This window comes from Sus scrofa, chromosome 11 (assembly GCF_000003025.6).
Source record: "Sus scrofa isolate TJ Tabasco breed Duroc chromosome 11, Sscrofa11.1, whole genome shotgun sequence".
Taxonomy (NCBI): domain Eukaryota; kingdom Metazoa; phylum Chordata; class Mammalia; order Artiodactyla; family Suidae; genus Sus; species Sus scrofa.
Window position 1 is genome coordinate 45,278,269 of NC_010453.5, and position 19,750 is coordinate 45,298,018.

The 19,750-nt window shown below is 39.5% G+C and overlaps 1 protein-coding gene across 5 annotated transcripts in view; it reads left to right on the top strand.

Moving 5' to 3' along the window:
* The window catches only part of PIBF1 (progesterone immunomodulatory binding factor 1), a 286,663-nt gene that overhangs the window by 202,223 nt on the left and 64,690 nt on the right, over positions 1-19,750 (top strand). For all 5 annotated transcript variants that reach the window (XM_021065663.1, XM_021065658.1, XM_021065659.1 and 2 more), the window contains exon 16: positions 7,684-7,768. In XM_021065663.1, the coding sequence (XP_020921322.1) occupies positions 7,684-7,768 (85 nt within the window). The remainder of the gene's footprint in view (positions 1-7,683; positions 7,769-19,750) is intronic.

Consider the following 19,750-nt stretch of genomic DNA (forward strand, 5'->3'; position numbering starts at 1 on the left):
TCTTTTTTTTTTTTTTTGTCTTTTCTAAGGCCATACCCACAGCATACAGGCATTCCCAGGTTGGGGTCTATCAGAGCTGTAGCCGCCAGCTATGCCACAGCCACAGCAATGCAGGATCCGAGCTGCATCTGCGGCCTATACCACAGCTTGCAGCAACACTGGATCTTTACCCCACTGATCAAGGCCAGGGATCGAACCCACAACCTCATGCTTCCTAATCGGATTCTTTAACCACTGAGCCACGACAGGAACTCCTACCTTTGTAATCTTGGAACAGGGATGTATATATATAAAAGGCCTGTGGAAAAACTTACCTCTTTCACATTGATCTTCAAATAAACTTATGCAAATATTTATTTTACTAAGAATTAGGATAGTTGAAAATGTTTAATACAGAGAAAAATAATAGCCAGCTATAGGAGAAAATTATAACAATGAACAAATTCAGCCCTAGAGGAATGAGCAACTTGTTGTCTAAGAACACACAGTTTTGTGATTGGGCCAAAATTTGAATCCAGATCTGTCAGCTTTCTAATTCCATACTCTTAACCATTATGTTATACTGCCTCCCTATGTTCTAATCTGAATAAGGGATAATTTTTCATTAACTAATATAATTAAGGAAGAGAAGCAAAAAAAAAATAGTGTAGAATAGTAGTTAAAAGTAGGACTTTAGGAATTCCTGTCCTGGTGCAGCAAAACGAATCCAACTAGGAACTGTGAGGTTGTGGGTTCCATCCTTAGCACCGCTCAGTGGGTTAAGGATCTGGTGTTGCCATGAGCTGTGATGTACGTCTCCGATGCAGTTCAGATCCCTCATTGCTGTGGCTGTGGTGTAGGCCATCAGCTGTAGCTCCAATTTGATCCCTAGCCTGGGAACCTCCATATGCCGCAAGTGCGACCCTAAAAAGCACACACACACACACACGCGCACCACACACACACACACAAAAGTAGGGCTTTAGGAGTTACCTAGTGGCTCAGTGGGTTAAGGATCTGGCATTGTCACTGCTGTGGCTTGGGTCAGTACCATGCACGGGTTTGAAACTTGGGCATGCTGTGGGAGCAGCCCAAAAAAAAAAAAATGTAGGGCTTTATTTAATGAGTTGATAATTGTTAAAGCAAGGTGACAGATACAATTGGGCCTATAATATTTTCTCTCTTAAAATATTTAATAATAAAGTTACTTTTTTTTCCTTTCTTGGCCACCTGCCAAGTGAATGGGGTAGGGATCAGATTCAAGTAGGGATCAGTTACAACCTATGCCCAGCTGCTGCAACACTGGATCCTTAATCCACTGTACCTGGCCAGGGATTGAGCCTGTGTCCCAGCACCGCAGGGACACTGCTGATTCCATTGCACCACAACAGAAATTCCAATAAAGTTACTTTTTAAAAACAGATTTTAAGCACTCCTGCTATGGCACATAGGGATTAGCGACCTCTTGGGAGCACTGGGACACAGGTTTGATCCCAACCTGGCAATATTGGGTTAAGGATCTGGCGCTGCAGCTCAGACCTGACCCCTGGCTCAGGAGCTCCATATGCCTCTGGGCAGCCAAAAATGAAAACAAAAAATAGGGGTTCCAGTCATGGTTCAGCAGTAACAAACCTGACTAGTATCCATGAGGACGCAAGTTCGATGCCTGGCCTCGCTCAGTGGATTAAGGATCCAGCGTTGCTGTGAGCTATGGTGATTCACTGAAGACGAGGCTTGGATCCCTCTTGCCATGGCTGTAGTGTAGGCCGGCAGCTGAGCTTGGATTCGACCCCTAGCCTGGGAACTTCCATATTGCCAAAGGTGTGGCCCTAAAAGACCAAAAAAAAAAAAAAAAAAAAAAAAAATTTAAACCAAAAAAAATTGGTCTTAAAAGGGAATACAGGAGTTCCTGTCATGACTCAGCGGTAATGAACCAGACTAGTATCCATGAAGATGTGGGTTCGATTCCTGGCCTCACTCAGTGGGTTAAGGATCTAGTGTTGCCGTGAGCTGTGGTGGAGGTCACAGACACGGCTCGGATCTGGCATTACTGTGGCTGTGGCGTAGGCTGGCAACTGCAGCTCCAGTTCGACCCCTAGCCTGGGAACTTCCATATGCCATGGGTATGGCCTTAAAAAGACAGATACATACATACATACATACATACATACATAAATGGGAATACATAGGTTCAAATCCAGATTAGTCCTTAGATTTGAATTGGAGAAAAACAGTTAAGCTCTCTAAAATTTCATTGTCCAATACAAATTTTTGTAATGATAAAAAAACATTCCAAATCTGCATTTTCCACTGTGGTAGCCACTAGCTTCAAGGTGGCTGTCGAGCCTTTGAGATATGGTGAGTGTTACTGAGGAACTAAATTTTTAATTTTATTTAAAATTTTCATTTTCATTGCCGCTTGTGTCTAGCTAATAGCTATGGTCTTGGACACTACAGCCAGTGTCCTCATCTGTGAAATGAGAGTGGCACCAACAGCACCTTGTTCATATGGTTATTCTGAAGATAAATGATATAATATATACAGCACTATTAAAAGCGCTACGCATTGTAAATGCTCTAATATTGTTTGCTATTATTAGTGTTTGTCTTACCTTTAACACATTTTGATGTTGAAAAATATCTTTGAAATGAGAAATAAATTTCTCAAAATATACTGAATTTTGACAAAAATTAGGACTACCTTAATAACAGCAACGGTAATCATAAGAACTATGCCAATTATAGAATTAACTACAAAAAAATTGTATGGTAAACATCTGGGACCTTTAAAACTGTGTTTCATAAATGTATTGCATACTATTTTAGTAGATTCTGAACTAATATTTCATAGGAATATTTCAAGTTTTGCTCTTCGTTGAAGCAACTACCTTCTAATGGGAAAAATTAAGGATCTTTCAGTATTTTAATGATGGCTTTTGAGATGCTGTAGATATGCACCCTGATGACATGAATGAAAGGATGTGGTGCCATAAAAAACAGCCCAGTCAATGATTCAGATACAGCAGGATAAATCACATTTCTACCTACCATCCCCCTGGGCTCTGAGCCAATGGCATTTCACAAAAAGGAGAATTATCCTGGGCTTTGGGCTTTGAATACATGTCAGCCTGGTTTCTTTTCTCATGGTAAATGTGTCTGTTAAAATAGAGGTACTAATGTGAGCACAAAAGGGTAGCTGTGAAAATTAAATGAAGTAACATGTATAGAAAGCTTCTGGCACACGGGAAACTCAGTAAATGTTACCGCCCTTCCTCTTGTCCTTCATTAATTTGAAATTTAAACATTGGATGACCCATCCAAAAAGATTACTAAGTGATTATGTTCCCTGAAAACGCCTATTGCTTTCACTGGATGTTGATTTTAACTATAAGGAGTATTTACATTAACTGATTAATTTGTAAATGTTTCTCTAGCATATACAATAAAATCTCTTTAAAGAACTGAATCATTTTATCGTTTTCCTACAAAATAAAACAGTACCCTTATATTTTACACCCAGAACTTGCAAATTTAGCTGCCTGTACAGTCTATTCAATGCCTAGAGAGGTTACGGTAAATATGCACTAAAATGAAATAGTTATAAACATGTTAAAAGCTAACATTTGAGAAATTACTATTAAGTATTTTAAATTCCCGTATGGTCAAAGTAGTACTCTGTTGTGAAAGTAGGACTTTTAACTCTCCTCCACCAATTCACAAGAGAGCCTGGGTTATATAGTTAGAGCTACAGTTCAGCCCTGAAAGAAGCATGGAAAGAGAATAACTAGAATAAATTTTCTTTCTCTGTTGTCACTCCTCCATTTATTGTTAACTAGTAGTTTAGGAAGAAAAGACAACTTAGGCTTATAAGGTTAAGCCAGAGTATATTGATCCAGGAAGTTAAGGAACAATATATCAGGAATATGTTTTCGTGTAGCAGGTGAAACAGAGCCATAAACATGCATTTCTGAGTAATAATTAACAGTGAATTGAACAATTATGAGTGTAATATACCATTCACGATAGATGTGCTTATAAGGAGATTTGTTTGGTAGTTGCCTTATGAGTCACGCATAGAAGCTTTGTATTTTTAAAGGTAAGTTTCCACTGTTATGAAATCCCTTATGGAGACTAAACTTCTATTGAGTAATTACTGTGTGTGCAAGAACACAGAGTATAATAAGCATCCCATTCAGTCTTAGAGACCCACATGTTGAAGGCAGTCTCCCTTGTGATTTAAGAGTATATTATAGAGAAGGCTAAGATTTGAAAATATATACCCTGGTATTGTCTGTGGAGCCGACATCTTGCCGATGGAGCAGAGTTGCTTCGTCATACAGTTTATCCGCTCACCTTTTATTCCATGGTATATGGTTATTTTTGTTATGTAACTATGGAATAGTAACTTCTAAAGAAATTCAACACTGCATAGAAAGCATTTCTAGAGAATTATTCAGTCAAAATTCTTTAATTGCATCAACATTCTGTTCCTACACTACACTTTACTTAATAGGCCTGTTGTTATTTGTGAGCCTGTGTGTGTGTGTGTGTGTGTGTTTGCACACATGCACTGATGTATGTACTGCATGTCAGTGGATGTTTACATTCTGTGTGTCTATGTGTGCATGTATATGAACTTGTATCTTACATGTATACGAACACATGGCTGTTCCTTGAAAGTTCATCTTAATTACAGGACATTTATTTTAATTCTGAAAAAATTTCAGAGTTACATAAACACTTATCTTTACCGTGCTTTGGGGGACTCAAGCAGAACATGGCACTCAAGCAAGACATTTCCTTTTTTCTTACTCTTTTTTTTTTTCTTTTTGCCATCGCACAGCATATGGAGTTCCCAGGCCCAGGACTGAATGTGAGCTGGAGCTGCGACCCACGCCACAACTGCAGCAACACCAGGTCCTTAACCCACTGGGCCAGGCCAGGGATGGAAGCCGCATCCCTGCCCTTGCAGAGACACTCAGAGATCGCATTGCGCCACAGCAGGAAACTCATCCTTGGCTCAGTAGGATCTCTGATGCCTAACTCCAAAAGTCAATTTGTTTTTCTGCTGAGCTTCTTACCTGTATTGACATTTAATTACTGTTTTCCTCAGATGACTCTTTTCCATCTAAATTAGTAACACAATAGAGCATTTATATAGTTTTTTATATAGCATTTATATAAAAATGCTATTATATTATATTATATATTATATATTAATTATATATTATATACTATATATTAATTATATTATATAACACAATAGAGCATTTATATAGCATTTAAAGTTTTATGTCTTCAGTGCTTTATTGAATCATTCATTAGATAATTCTCAAATCCCTTTGACATACCGGAGTATCGTTTTCCACTTATACCGATGGGAAAACTGAGGTTCATTGGGGTGGTGTGTTGTGCTTTACACCATGAAGTTGAGTCAGTGGCACAGTTGGAAATAGAAGTCAGAATTACATCTAATTAATCTCTCTTCTCAGAGGATAAACGATGATGCTTCCTTGGGAATGTTCTCAATTATTAGGAAGGAGGAGAATGTGAATTTTTTCCTCTTAGTCCTTAGAATAACCACTTCTTCCAGAATACCTACTCATGTCCCTTGATATGAAGTTTTAAAATTTTTTTCTTGTTCCTGTCATGGCACAGTGGAAACGAATCCAACTAGGAACCATAAGGATACAGGTTCCATCCCTGGCCTCGCTCAGTGGGTTAAGGAAGCAGCGTTGCCATGAGCTGTGGTATAGGTCACAGAGGCGGCTTGGGTCTGGCATAGCTGTGGCTGTGATATAGGCCAGCAGCTGTAGCTCCAATTAGACACCTAACCTGGGAACTTCCATATGTGGCCCTGAAAGAAAAAAAGCAAAACAAACAAATAAATAAATAACTTGTCCCTAATATTTTAAAAATTGGTGGCATTCCATGTTCTTAAAGTTTAACTTAACATACCTTACCTATTCAGCAAAACAGTTCTCATTAGTTTTACCCTCACAGGTTTTGTTTTGACATTTAAGGAATTATGTTGCTTCAGTTCATGGGCACTTCTTAATCTTTTTTGTAGTGCTGGCTGAGTAAACTCATCCCAGTGGCTTTCAAAGAACATTTTATTTAATGGCTATAATTTATTTTTTTCCTTTTCAGGGCCACACCTGCAGCATATGGAAGTTCCCAAGCTAGGGGTCTAATCAGAGATGCAGCTGCCAGCCTACATCACAGACACAGCTATGCCAGATCCAAGCCTCATCTGCGACCTACACCACAGCTCACGGCAACACCAAATCCTTAACCCACTGAGCACGAACCCACATTCTCATGGATACTAGTTGGGTTCATAACCCACTGAGACACGTTGGGAACTCCTCTAATTTTTATATGTTGAATAATAAAACTCCAGACAGTATAAGACAGGCCCCACATATTTGTCTTTTAAAATATTAGTATGTCCTTACAATTAGGCTTCTCATTCTTTCTTATCAGAAAATAAGTCATATCAAAGAGAAATTCACAATGCACTTAGAGACTGAACACTGAACTAAGAATTTGGAGACAAAAATTGTTTGTAATAGATTAACTATCTAATTCATTTATCTATCTCAGTTATATATCTGATAATTTAATATGTGATAAATTATAAAATACTGCTTTCGGTTTTAAGGATGTTTTAATTTGACTTCCAGTGTCTTGAATTTTAACGTGGTGCCCATATGTACTTTCTTTTTACCTTTTATGTATAAGCCCCACTTTGTCTTTTACATTTCAGGAGCAACTAGTCATCTTTAAAACACTAATTTTATGTCCCTACTGGGCAGAAAAGCATTCTCAGAAACCATCTCAGTTGCATTGTCAAATGGTTGTTAAAAGAAAAAGTATTCTTGGAGTTCTCACAGTGGCTCAGGGGGTTAAGAATCTGATTGCAGCAGCTTGGGTCACTGCAGAGGTGCAGGTTCTGTCTCCAGCTTGGATTCAGCCTCGACCCAGAAACTTCCATGTGCTGTGAGTGCGGCCATAAATTTTTTTTTTTTTTTTTTTTTTTTTTTGTCTTTTTGTCTTTTTGTCTATTTAGGGCTGCACCTGCAGCATGTGGAGGTTCCCAGGCTAGGGGTTCCACTGGAGCTACTGGTGCTGGCCTACACCACAGCCACAGCAACACCAGATCCGAGCTGCAACTGTGACCTACACCACAGATCACAGCAATGCCGGATCCTTAACCCACTGAGCCATGACGGGAACTCCAGCCATAACATTTTAAAAAAACAAAGAAAGAAAAAGTATTCTTATAAAAAAGCTAGACCATTAATTAAATCAAATGTTGCAGTCACTGATCAGATATCTTTATGAAATATAAATTTAATTTCTCTTTAATTCAAACCATTAGATTTGTTTTTAGTCTTACTATTTATTATTTGATTAAATTTATGCTAATAGGAATTTTTTTTTTTTTTTTTTTTTTTTTTTTTGTCTTTTTAGGGCCATACCCACAGCATGTAGAAGTTCCCAGGCTAGGGGTCATATTGGAGCCATGTCTGTGCAGTTCACAGCAACGCCAGATCCTTAATCCACTGAGCAAGGCCAGGGATCACACCCACATCCTCATGGATACTAGTTAGGTTAGGTACCACTAAGCCATAATGGGAACTCCAAATTTAGCTAATGTGACAATTTTTTAAAAGTTGGTGTGTGTTTTTTTTCTCACAGCAATTTAAATAAAGAGAAGTCCGCTTTACAACAGATGAAGAATCAGATGGCCTTAGATTTGGAACAACTTCTAAATCATCGTGAGGTACTTTTTCCATTTTGTCATGATTTTTACCACTTTAGGAATTTTTAAAATCATGTTGGGCTAAGATTATTGGATTCTAGTTGTCTGTGTTCATTAATGACTTCTCACGTGAGCAACTCACTGTAATTGAGCCATTTATATTCAATTTATGATGCATTTTATTCTATGTGAAATAATTTATACTTTTTCCTGGAATACCCCTTCTTCTTGGCCTCTAACTGCCCTACTCATATCTCTGTCATTGTATTTCCATATTATTCAATAATTACCTGTTTTGGGAGTTCCCGTTGTAGCACAGCAGAAACAATCCAACTAGGAGGCATGAGGTTTCGGGTTCGATCCCCGGCCTCATTCAGTGGGTTAAGGATCTGGCGTTGCCGTGAGCTGTGGTGTAGATTGCAGACTCGGCTCGGATCTGGCATTGCTGTGGCTCTGGCATAGGCTGGCGGCAGCAGCTCCAATTGGACCCCTAGCCTGCGAACCTCCATACGCTGCATGTGCGGCCCTAAAAAAAAGCCAAAAAAGAAAAAATTACCTCTTTTATCTCTTTTTCCCACTAGCAGTAAGTTTTTTTAATGCGCCTCTCCTTTGTGTTTTGGTTTTTTGGTTTTGGCCATGCCCATGGCATGCAGAGGTTCCCCGGGCCAGGGATCAAACTTGTGCCAGAGCAATGACCTGAATCACAGCAGTGACAATGCCCAATCCTTATCCACCAGGCTACCAGAGAACTCCGGGTGTACCTCTGCCTTATTTATCATTGTATGGCCCATGCCTAGTGTACAATTTTTTTTGTGTCTTCTTAGGGCTGCACCCATGGCATATGGAGGTTCCCAGGCTAGGGCTTGAATCAGAGCTATAGCCACCGGCCTATGCCACAGCCCCAGCAGTTCGGGATTCAAGCCCCATCTACGACCTATAGCACAGCTCACGGCAACTCCAGATCCTTAACCCACTGAGTGAGGCCAGGGATCAAACCTGCGACTTCGTGGATGCTAATCAGATTCATTTCTGCTGAGCCACAAAGAGAACTCCCCTAGTGTACAGTTTTTGTGTTGAACTTTTAAGTTCATAAAGGTTTTTAGTTATTTGTTCCTCACCCGAAATCTTTTAGAGTTAATATAATCTCTATTTAGTAAAAGGAGAAATGAGTCTTAGGTGGCTTGCCCATAGCCAGTCTGTAACTAATCCCAGGGTTTTTTTTTCTCAATTTTTTTAAATTGAGATATAACTATAGTAAAATTCACCCTTTTTCGCTTACAATTCTGTGATTTTTGACTAATGCACACAGTTGTGTAACCACCACCACAATCAATATATAAAATAGTTCCATCACTGGAGAAAATTCCCTCTTGGGTCCCTCTTTGAGGTGACCCCCTTTCCCCAACTCCAGTCCGAGCAACCACTGATCTGTTTCCATCCCTATAGTTTTACCTTTTCAACAAAAGATAATATCCTTTCACAGAACATCATATAAATAAAATTATCATTCTTTTCAGTCTGCATTTTTTTTACTTACCATAAAAAGATTTGTCCATGTTGTTGCACATATTAGTAATCTGTTCCTTTTTATTGCTGGTTAATATTCCATTGTGTGGATGTGGCAGTTTGTTAATCCATTCATTCACCCATTGATGGACATTTGAGTTGTTTCCATTTGGGAGCACCTATAAATAAAGCTGCTGTAAATAATTACATACATATTTTTGTGTACATTTGTTTGCATTTTTCTTGGTAAATACCAGGAGCAAGATTGCTGAGTCAACTGGAAAGTGTATTTTAACTTTATAAGAAACTGCCAAACTGTTTTCCAAAGTGGCTGTACCATTTTGTATTCCCATCAGCAATGAATGAGAGTTCTAGTTGCTCTGCATCCTCGCCAGCAGTTGGTATTATGAAGCCTAGTTTTTAATACAGTGAATTTTTCCCACTGTACTATCACTGCCTTATCTTGGCCTTGTTTTTACCATTTTGGTGTCCTAACAGAGAAAGCAATACTTAAAACAGATCATTGGTATATGAGTATTCTGAAGACACTGGTTTCTAGTCTGGGAAAGATATACCAGATATTTGGGAAGAAATTACTGGAAGGATATTATTGAGAGAGATGAACTAGGGGATATTACTGGAAGCAGCTCCAAGGTGCATATCCTAGAAATAGTGTCAGGGGATTTGGGGGATTGTTTCTAAGAAATTGCCTTTAGAGTGCATATTTAATATAATGTGTGAAAGGGAAAAGAAGGCGTGCCTCACCTAGATTTTAGAGATGATTTTTAGATAGATAAGTAGATCTAACAAATTATAGAGTAGGAAAATCTCTAAAGATTCTTTTTTCTGACTTTCACATTTTAGGCCTTATCTGCTCTCACTTGTGTCCTAGGATTCTGCCTTCAAATAATTGTTTCTTCACTGTGGAAGCCTGATTCACTCACTGTTATTTATCAGAGTTATTTATTTATTTATTTATTGTCTTTTTCCCTTTTTGCCTTTTATAGGGCCGCTTCCTGCAGCATATGGAGGTTCCCAGGCTAGGGGTTTAATTGGAGCTGTAGCCACTGGCCTACACCAGAGGCACAGCAATACGAGATCCAAACCGCATCTTTGACCTACACCACAGCTCATGGCAACGCCGGATCGTTAACCCACTGAGCAAGACCAGGGATTGAATCCTGCAACCTCATGGTTCCTAGTCAGATTCATTAACCACTGAGCCACGACGGGAACTCCTATCAGAGTTATTCTTATTCGACTATTATCTATGACTCTTCTGGGCACTTCACCCTCAGAGCCATTAAATGAATAAATCAACCTTGCAGACTGTTTCGTTAGGCAGATGTTCAAGCCCACCCCCAGGTCGCTTTCTTTTCATAGATGCTATCTGTACTTGCTTTTGGATTTTCACAAATATTTTTAAGATTGAATCTTTAAGAGATTAACAGCTACAGATGTCCATTCAGCCATAACGCCTTTTATGATAAATTCAAAAAAACTACATAACAAGTATTTTTTTCAGAATAACAATTCTCATTTGATTTTAGATTATGCTAGATTCATATTTTTACATTTAAGTATATAAATTAAAATATATAAATTATATAAAATTATAAAATAAAAGGATATAAATTAGTATATAAAATAAATATATATATGTAAGTTTTCAGTTATATATATTTTTTACTTTATACTTGGAATCACGTTATTCATGGGTCCAAATAAATACTAAAAGTTTTACTCGGTAGAGGTTTTTTTTTGGTTGTTTCTTGGGTTTTTTGGCTGCCCCTTTGCATATGGAGTTCCTGGCCATGGATCAGATACGAGCTGCAGTTCCAACCTAAAGCCAGACCCTAATCCTTAAACCACTGTTCTGGGCCAGGGATCATACCTGTGTCCGAGCCCTCCCAAGATGCCACCGATCCTATTGCACCATGGCAGGAACTCCCTTGAGTAGGTTTAGAAAAGAAATATGTTTAAACATAAAAATTAAATGCTAGCAAGGGGAAACTACTCATATAAATTGCTAGACATTGCATAGCATCCATGAAATTTGCAGGGATGCATATTTAATTCAATAATTTTCATGCATTTGAGACCTCTTCATTTTAGTATATATTTTAATAATCTAACACTGTGACTCTTCTTTATGCCACACACCCAAAAAAAAGTAGTTTTGGAGTTCCCTTGTGGTGCAGTGGGTTAAGGATCTGGCAGGGTCCCTGCAACAGCTAAAGTCAGTGCAGTGGTGCAGATTCAGTCCCTGGCCCAGGAACTTCCACATGCCACTGGCATGGCCAAAAAAGAAAAAAATATCTTTTTTTTCCCCCAAACATAGTAAAAATTAAAATTTAATGGAAAAAATCTGATACAAGTTTTTAATCTTTTCAAGAAACAATTTAGTATCAACTTGCATAATGTAGGCAGGTACAAAAGCAAGTGCAGACAGCTTCTATGAAAAGAAAGCAGCCGACGACCCGGGGGGTATGCTTGCCCATTACCTTGAACATTTACCTAACGAAACGGTCTGCAGGATTGATTTATTCATCTAATGGCTCTGAGGGTGAAGTGCCCAGAATAGTCGCAGGTAATAGTCAAATAAGAATAACTCCGATAAAGATTTTTGAAAGTGAAAATCAGGGTTGAGACTAAGGGGAGCACAGCAGGCTCCGAGGGCACAAAATAGAGGTGCCCCCTCTCATAGGCGTGCACAGTGTGCCCGACACAGCCAGCTCTTGAGACCTTGCCCCACCCCAGTCAGGACACTGAAAATTATCTAGTATGAGTCATTGCTTTAATCAGCTGAATTTTCTCAGTTTAAATTAGTGATCCATTAAGAGACCAAATGAACAGTTAAAGTATTTCATTTTCTTTTTTGCGCTGGACAGCTCTCCCTCTGACTTTTTTAAGCATGTTATTTAGTTCTGACAAGACTGTCTCTGATAGGAAATGAAATCCCCACCCCATTTACATAGTTATCAAATATATGTTACATGAAAAAAGAAAATGTGTGGGATAAGTCTAGCTTGACAGGGCTAGGAAAGTTAAGGCATGGCTACATCAGGTTTTTTGTTTTCTATATTGGCATTAGCCCAAACTCGTGAGCCTGAACTCCTCTGTGTTAGAAGTGCAGTTGTGGTCTTAAGGAATTCTAGGAGTTCCCATCGTGGCGCAGTGGTTAACGAATCTGACTAGGAACCATGAGGTTGAGGGTTCGATTCCTGGCCTTGTTTAGTGGGTTAAGGATCCGGCGTTGCCATGAGCTGTAGTGTAGGTTGCAGACTCGGCTCGGATCTCGCGTTGCTGTGGCTCTGGCGTAGGCCGGTGGCTATAGCTCTGATTCGACCCCTAGCCTGGGAATCTCCATATGCTGTGGGAGCGGCCCAAGAAATGGCAAAAAGACAAAAAAAAAAAAAAAAAAAGGAATTCTAGGAATGATAAAATCAATATTGGTCTCTTATTCTATAAATGTGTAGCATTTATACATTCAAAAATGGTTGTGTAGAATTCCCGTGTGGCGCACTTGGTTAAGAATCTGACTTCATAGGTTCAGGTCACTGTGGAGGCAAGGGTTCAATCCCCAGCCCTGGGTTAAAAGGTTTAAAGGGGTTAAACTATTCGGCTTTGCTGCAACTGTGGTGCACATCACAGGATTCAGTCCCTGGCCTGGGAACTTCCATATGCCAAGAATAAGGCCGTTAAAAAACCAAAAAAAAAAAAAGTTGTGTGTATTAGGTGACTATTATTCTCATCTTTTCTTTAGAAAAAAAAAAAATGTATTAACCTAATAATAAAAAAAAAAAATGTGAGGAGAGGGTGAACATAGAGAAAAATAGAAATTTTTAGGTTGCCTTTTCAGGTTACAGAACTCAGCTGGGATAGGTAAACATATGAGGTTAAAGGATCTGTGCAAAAAAAATACTAACTAAAAGATGTGAATATAAATTGAATTGAGATCATATGCCAGTCCACACTCCTCCATTCTAAATTCTCCAAGTTCTGTGTCTGTATTCAGTGAAACTTCCATAAAGCAGAGTGAGGGTGAGGGGCAAAAATATCTCTCCTCACTAAATTCCTTCCACTAAGGCACAATTTTATGTCATGACCTCTGCCTTTATAAAAGATCAGAACAAAAATCTGGTGTCATCTCTCTCTGTTTTGTGAAACTAAGACTGTCTTCTAAGTACTTCCATTTATATTATATAATTTAGTCTTTGCTGCAGTCCCCTGAGATAAATATCATCATTCTTACTTCTACAGATGAAGCTAATGCTGATAAGATTTAAGTAACTCAACCATGATTGCATACTTACTGTCAAAACTTTTTTTCTTCCCTGAGACAAAAGCTCATGATCTTTCTCCTTAGTCCCATTTAGAGAGAAATCTCATGATAAATTATTGCTCGAGTTAGTTCCAGGAAAATTTTTGCCTCTGTAGATGAAGTTATAGCCTCCTTTTTTTTTTTTTTTTTTTTTTTCAGAAAATGAAAACTGTGTAATTTAATGTATTTCCTTTTTGTCTTAGTTGCCAGAAAACTCAGAGCCAAATATCTTATCCAGGTGTTGGAATCTTTTTTTTCTTTTCTCTTTCACTTTTGATGCCTCAGAATAACCTTTTGTCTTTCAAGTGAGCTGTAATCTTTTTTTTTTTTTCCAAGTGAGCTGTAATCTTTTTATCCTTAAATGTCTTCACTTATACTAAGACCTTTTAGGTGTTAAAATATAAAAACTATAAATCTTAAATAATTAGGTTTTTCTAAAAGGTAAAGGAAAAGATCAACTGGTAAGAGCTCATTCTTAGTTAACCGTATCAGAGCTTCAGATTAATTCAAATGAAACGTTCAGTTTTGAGTATGAGAAATATGATTCCTTAGAATGGTTTCTCTCATGTTGAGCAAACCCCTCAGGTGTCTTTTCTTTTTTTTGACCAAACCCTCAGCGTACGGAAGTTCCCAGGCCAGGAGTGAGACTCAGACCACAGCAGTGACAATGTGACAGCACCGAGTCCTTAACCCATTGAGTCAACAGGGAACTCCCAGGACTCTTCTTACTGGCCTTCATTTTTCATTCTCGTACACACATATTTGCCTTAATGAAGCAAGATTTGCTGATCACCTTTGAAAATTCTAATCCTGTTTTTATTTGTATATATTTCCTCATAGGTCCCTAGAATATAAGCTTGCAAAAGTAGGAAAAGTGGGAGTTCCCATGTGGCTCAGCAGTAAGGAACTTGACTAGGAGGTGGGTTCAATCCCTGGCCTCCCTCAGTGGATTAAGCATCCAGCATTGCCATAAGCTGTGGTATAGGCCACAGACACGGCTCGGACCCCATGTTTCTTTGGTTGTGGTCTAGGCTGGCAGCTGCAGCTCTGATTTGACCCCTAGCCTGGGAACTTCCATATGCTATGGATGCAGCCCTACAAAAAAAAAAAAAGGCGTTCCCATTGTGGCTCAGTGGTTAATGAATCTGACCAGGAACCACGAGGTTGGGGGTTCGATCCCTGGCCTCACTCAGTGGGGTAAGGATCTGGTGTTGCGGTGAGCTGTGGTGTAGGTCGCAGATGCAGCTCAGATCCCACGTTGCTGTGGCTCTGGCGTAGGCCGGTGGCTACAGCTCCAATTGGCCCCCTGGCCTGGGAACCTCCATATGCCACGGGAGCAGCCCTCAAAAGACAAAAGACAAAAAAAAAAAAAGAGAAAGTAATATAAGAGTAGGAAAAGTATCTTTCATCAGCCATGTGGTCTAGTAGAATACTGAGCATAGTTTTAAGAAATGATGCAAAAGCCCTTTTCTAATTTCTTTTGCAGCTTATTAAGGGCAGTGGTAAGAGCCCCACTTAGGAAGCTATTTTGTTATTTTATTGAGCAATAAACAGTGTCTTGAACTAAACTGATGATGATGGTGTCCAGTAAAAATGGACCAATTTGAAAACTATGAAGCAGAATCACAGGGTTGGGTGATTGTTTGAATTTCGAGACAGATAAAGAGAGGAGGAATGAAAATTATTGTCGAGGGTTTTGGCTTATCTCCTGGGTTTATGATGATGCTACAAAGAACATAGGAGGAATAAATTTGGGAAAGGAAAGCCCAAGAAAATATCTTTTTTTTTTTTTTTTTTTTTTTTGGTCTTTTTGCCATTTCTAGGGCTGCTTCTTTGGCATATGGAGGTTCCCAGGCTAGGGGTCTAATTGGAGCTGTAGCCGCCGGCCTACACCAGAGCCACAGCAGCGTAGGATCTGAGCTTCGCGTCTTCGACCTACACCACAGCTCACGGCAATGCCGGATCCTTAACCCACTGAGCAAGGCCAGGGATCGAACCCGCAACCTCATGGCTCCCAGTCGGATTCATTAACCACTGAACCACGACGGGAACTCCAAGAAAATATCTTAAGTGGTTATATTCAATAGAGTTAAAAATGTAGGTTCTGGAACCCAAGAAAGAGAACTTATCTGGAAGTAGAGGTTCGAGAGTTACAGCATAGAAGATGGTGCTTTACTTGGAAGTAGATGAATTGAACTATATAGACTGAGAACAGGAAAAGATCTTCTAGACCAAATCGTTTTCTTTTCTTTTTAAGGGTTAGGGCTGCACCCTTGGCATATGGATGTTCCCAGGCTAGGGGTCGAATCTGAGCTGCAGCTGCCAAGCTATACCACAGCTCATGGCTGAGCGAGGCCAAAGATCCAACCCGCATCCCATAGACACTGTGTTGAGTTCTTAACCTACTGACCCACAAATAGGAACTCCCTAGACAGAATCTTGACAAGCACTAATATATGAGGGATGGACAGAGGGAAAAAATGCTTCACAGAAGAATGAAGCGTTACCAGAGAAATGACAGACAAAACAGGAAAAGAGTAGATCCATGAAGCCAGAACCATCCAGAGGAAAGAGGTTGTCAGCAGAGGCTCAGGGACCAACCGGGTCAAAGATATAAAAGCAAGTGTCATTTAGATTTAACAAGATGCTTAAAAAAAAAGTTTTGAACAGTTTCGGTGGAGTTATAGGCAGATTGCAAGGAACTGATTAATGAGTAGAAGTTGAAAAATAGTAATAGGAAAAATAGACAACCCTTTGAATAAGAGCATAAAAGGGAGGCTGCATGAGATCAAGGGCTTTTACCTCCCAGGGCTGGAGAGCATCCAGCTTATGTGGTGATAGGAGGGAGCCAAACACAGAGACGCTGAAAGTACAAAAGCAAGAAGGTAATCACTTGGACAGAAGTGTTGGGAAAGGAAGAAATGCAAGGTGAAATGATGGGATTTAACCTTAGGCAGGAGGGCCTCCTTTTGCATTTTGAAAAGGAGAAATTAAAATTAAGTTAAAAGTAAATTTGTAGGTTTGTTAAGAATTTAGGACATTGCCATCTAATGGCTACTCTTTAATGGCAAAGACATAAGATAGGATTAGAGTTTTGAGAAAAACAAAACTTTGGAAATAACTGTGAAATAAATGAATGATGTACATTATAGCAACAATAAATAATTGCTAAGATGAACTGTCTTTTTTTTTTTTTTTTTTTTTTTTTGTCTTTTTAAGGCCGAACCTACGGCATATGAAGGTTCCCAGGCCAGGGGTTGAATCAGAGCTGCTGCCGTTGGCCTATGCCACAGCCATAGCAACACCAGATCCAAGCTTTGTCAGCCACCTACACCACAGCTCACAGCAACGCTGGATCCTTAACCCTCTGAGTGAGCCCAGGGATCAAACTACATCCTCATGGATATTAGTCAGATTCATTTCTGCTAAGCCACGATGCGAACTCCAAACCGTCATGTTTATAATAGTACCATTCTGGAGTTCCCGTCATGGCTCAATGGTGAACAAATCTGAGTAGGAACCATGAGGCTGCAGGTTCGATCCCTGGCCTCACTCAGTGGGTTAAGGATCCGGCATTGCCATGAGCTGTGGTGTAGGTCGAAGACGCGCAGCTGGGATCCCACGTTGCTGTGGCTCTGGTGTAGGTTGGCGGCTACAGCTTCAATTAGACCCCTAGCCTGGGAACCTCCTTATGCCACAGGTACGGCCCTAGAAAAGACAAAATGACAAATACAAAATTAAAAAATTAGAAATATAATGGTACCATTCTGTGTAGTTTTTCTGTAGCAACTTATACTCAGCATACTCAATGTAAACATGGAGAAGGTGGGCAGCAGGGATGATTCAGAAGGACATATATGTACACATACACGTGTTCAGCGCTCTTAGTAAATCATCAGGCTAGAATTACCCTTATATTCCTTGCATCACCTGTATTTTGAAATGGTGTGGAAAAAGCCAGCAGTCAGACAGACAAGATAGCTCTGCTACTTAATAGCTATGGATTCTTGGGACAATAATTTAACCCCTCTAAACTCAGTTTTCTCCTGTAGAAATATAGGTAATGTCTACTTTGCAGGGTTGTATGAGAATTGGACAAGGTGGTACATTTCCTGGTATGTGACAGTAACTCAGCGAATGTAGGTCTGTTCCCTCTTCTTCTTCCTTTCCAAGAGTCCGTTCAGGGGTCGTCCATTTTTTGAAGCCCTCCACAACTCAATAAAGAAAAACTTATCCTCTTTTCTACTTCTTTTCCCATAACTTTAAAAATATTTGTGCATTTTGTATACGACGCCAATCATGTGCCTAGTTTTTCTTTGTATATTAGCCTTTAGCACACTATTACCATATAGTAAGTATTCAATTGAATGTTTGTTAAATTAACTGTAATTTTTTTTTCCACTCTTCAATAATTTCACTAGAAGCTGTCAGAATAGTCAATGGAAAGCTTTAGAAATTAGCCTTTAGGAGTTCCCGTCATGGCTCAGCGGTAACAAACTGGACTAGTATCCATGAGGACGTGGGTTCAAGGATGTGAGTTTAAAGGATCCAGCGTTGCCATGAGCTGTGGTGTAGCTCGCAGACATGGCTCGGATCCCACGTTGCTGTGGCTGTGGTGTAGGCTGGCAACTGCAGCTCCAATTCAACCCCAAGTCTGGGAACCTCCATATGCTGCGGGTGGGGCTCTTAAAAAAAAAAAAGAAAAAAAGAAATTCGCCTTTAATATATCCACATCATCTCCCCTCAAAAAATAAAATTCAGGAAATTTCCTGGTGGCTCAGTGAGTTCAGGATCCAGCATTGTCACTGCTGTGGTTCCAGTTGCTGTTGTGGCACAGGTTCCATCCCTGGCCCTGGAATTTCTGCATCCTGCAGGCATGGCCACCAAAAAATAAATTAATTAAATAAAATTCATTCTAACTGATGTCATTTTCGTTGAAAAAGGACAGAGGCTCTCCTGCACCCAAGGACAATTTCGGAGAACTTTCTAAGAGTGGTTAGTAAGAAATCATATCTGGGAGTTCCCGTCGTGGCGCATGGTTAATGAATCTGACTAGGAACCATGAGGTTGCAGGATTCAATCCCTGGCCTTGCTCAGTGGGTTAAGGATCCAGCGTTGCCATGAGCTGTGTTGTAGGTGGCAGACGCAGCTCGGATCCCACATTGCTGTGGCTCTGGCGAAGGCCGGTGGCTACAGCTCCAATTGGACCCCTAGCCTGGGAACCTCCATATGCACGGGAGTGGCCCAAGAAATGGCAAAAAGACAAAAAAAAAAAAAAAAAAAAGAAATCATATCTGAAATGTTTGTCTAGAATCAGGCTTCTCTGTTTCAGGACATGGAAACTGTAGCCACAGCCACCTCTACAGGTATCAAGCCTCTAAAGAATAATATATATTTGTGAAATATAAGATATCTGTTTCTAAGACCTAGGATTCTTCTACTCTTGTACTCAGTGCTTCTGCCAGTAATGACTCTCAAAGTGCACAAGCATTTCAGCTAATGTTTAACCAGATTTTACCAACCACTTCTTACTAAGTGCCTAGAATGTGCCAGGCTCACACTTGCCTGAATGTTGAACGAAGCCCCATTATTCCAGATAACTTGCCTCTCAGTGCGGTGTATGTCACTTAACAAAAAGAAAACAAACCCTGCAGTTAGCCAGGTTTCTGAAAAGTGAAGTCACAGTATAATTATCATTCTTTTATGGTATGTTTATGTTCCAGGACTCTAACTCCTATGTTCTCTGTGATTTCTCGGAAAGTTTCAGGACGGTTCAGCATCACAAGTGCCCCTTAGGCAATCTACCTCATAAAGGGTTCGAACAAATTACATACTTCTATATGTGTGTCATTCTTTTTGGTTCATACTTAACTCTTTTGAAATTTTCTTAAGAATACCTTTTTACATGTTTTTCTCATACACCTATGTAGTTAAATTTTACTGTCAGCACAGTCAGCATGACTAAAAAAAAAATACTTCGTGGGTCAGTTAATTTTTCTTTCAATGAAGATGTAATCATTTCTCAGAGTCATACATTTCTCCTCATAGTGTGCTCTTCAAGTTCAAATTTGGTTTTGATTTCCTGGATGTAAATGAATATTTCAAAGACATTTATTACAGTGGAAACCTAAAACATGTACAGTGTAAATCATATTTTCCCTATACAGTTTTAG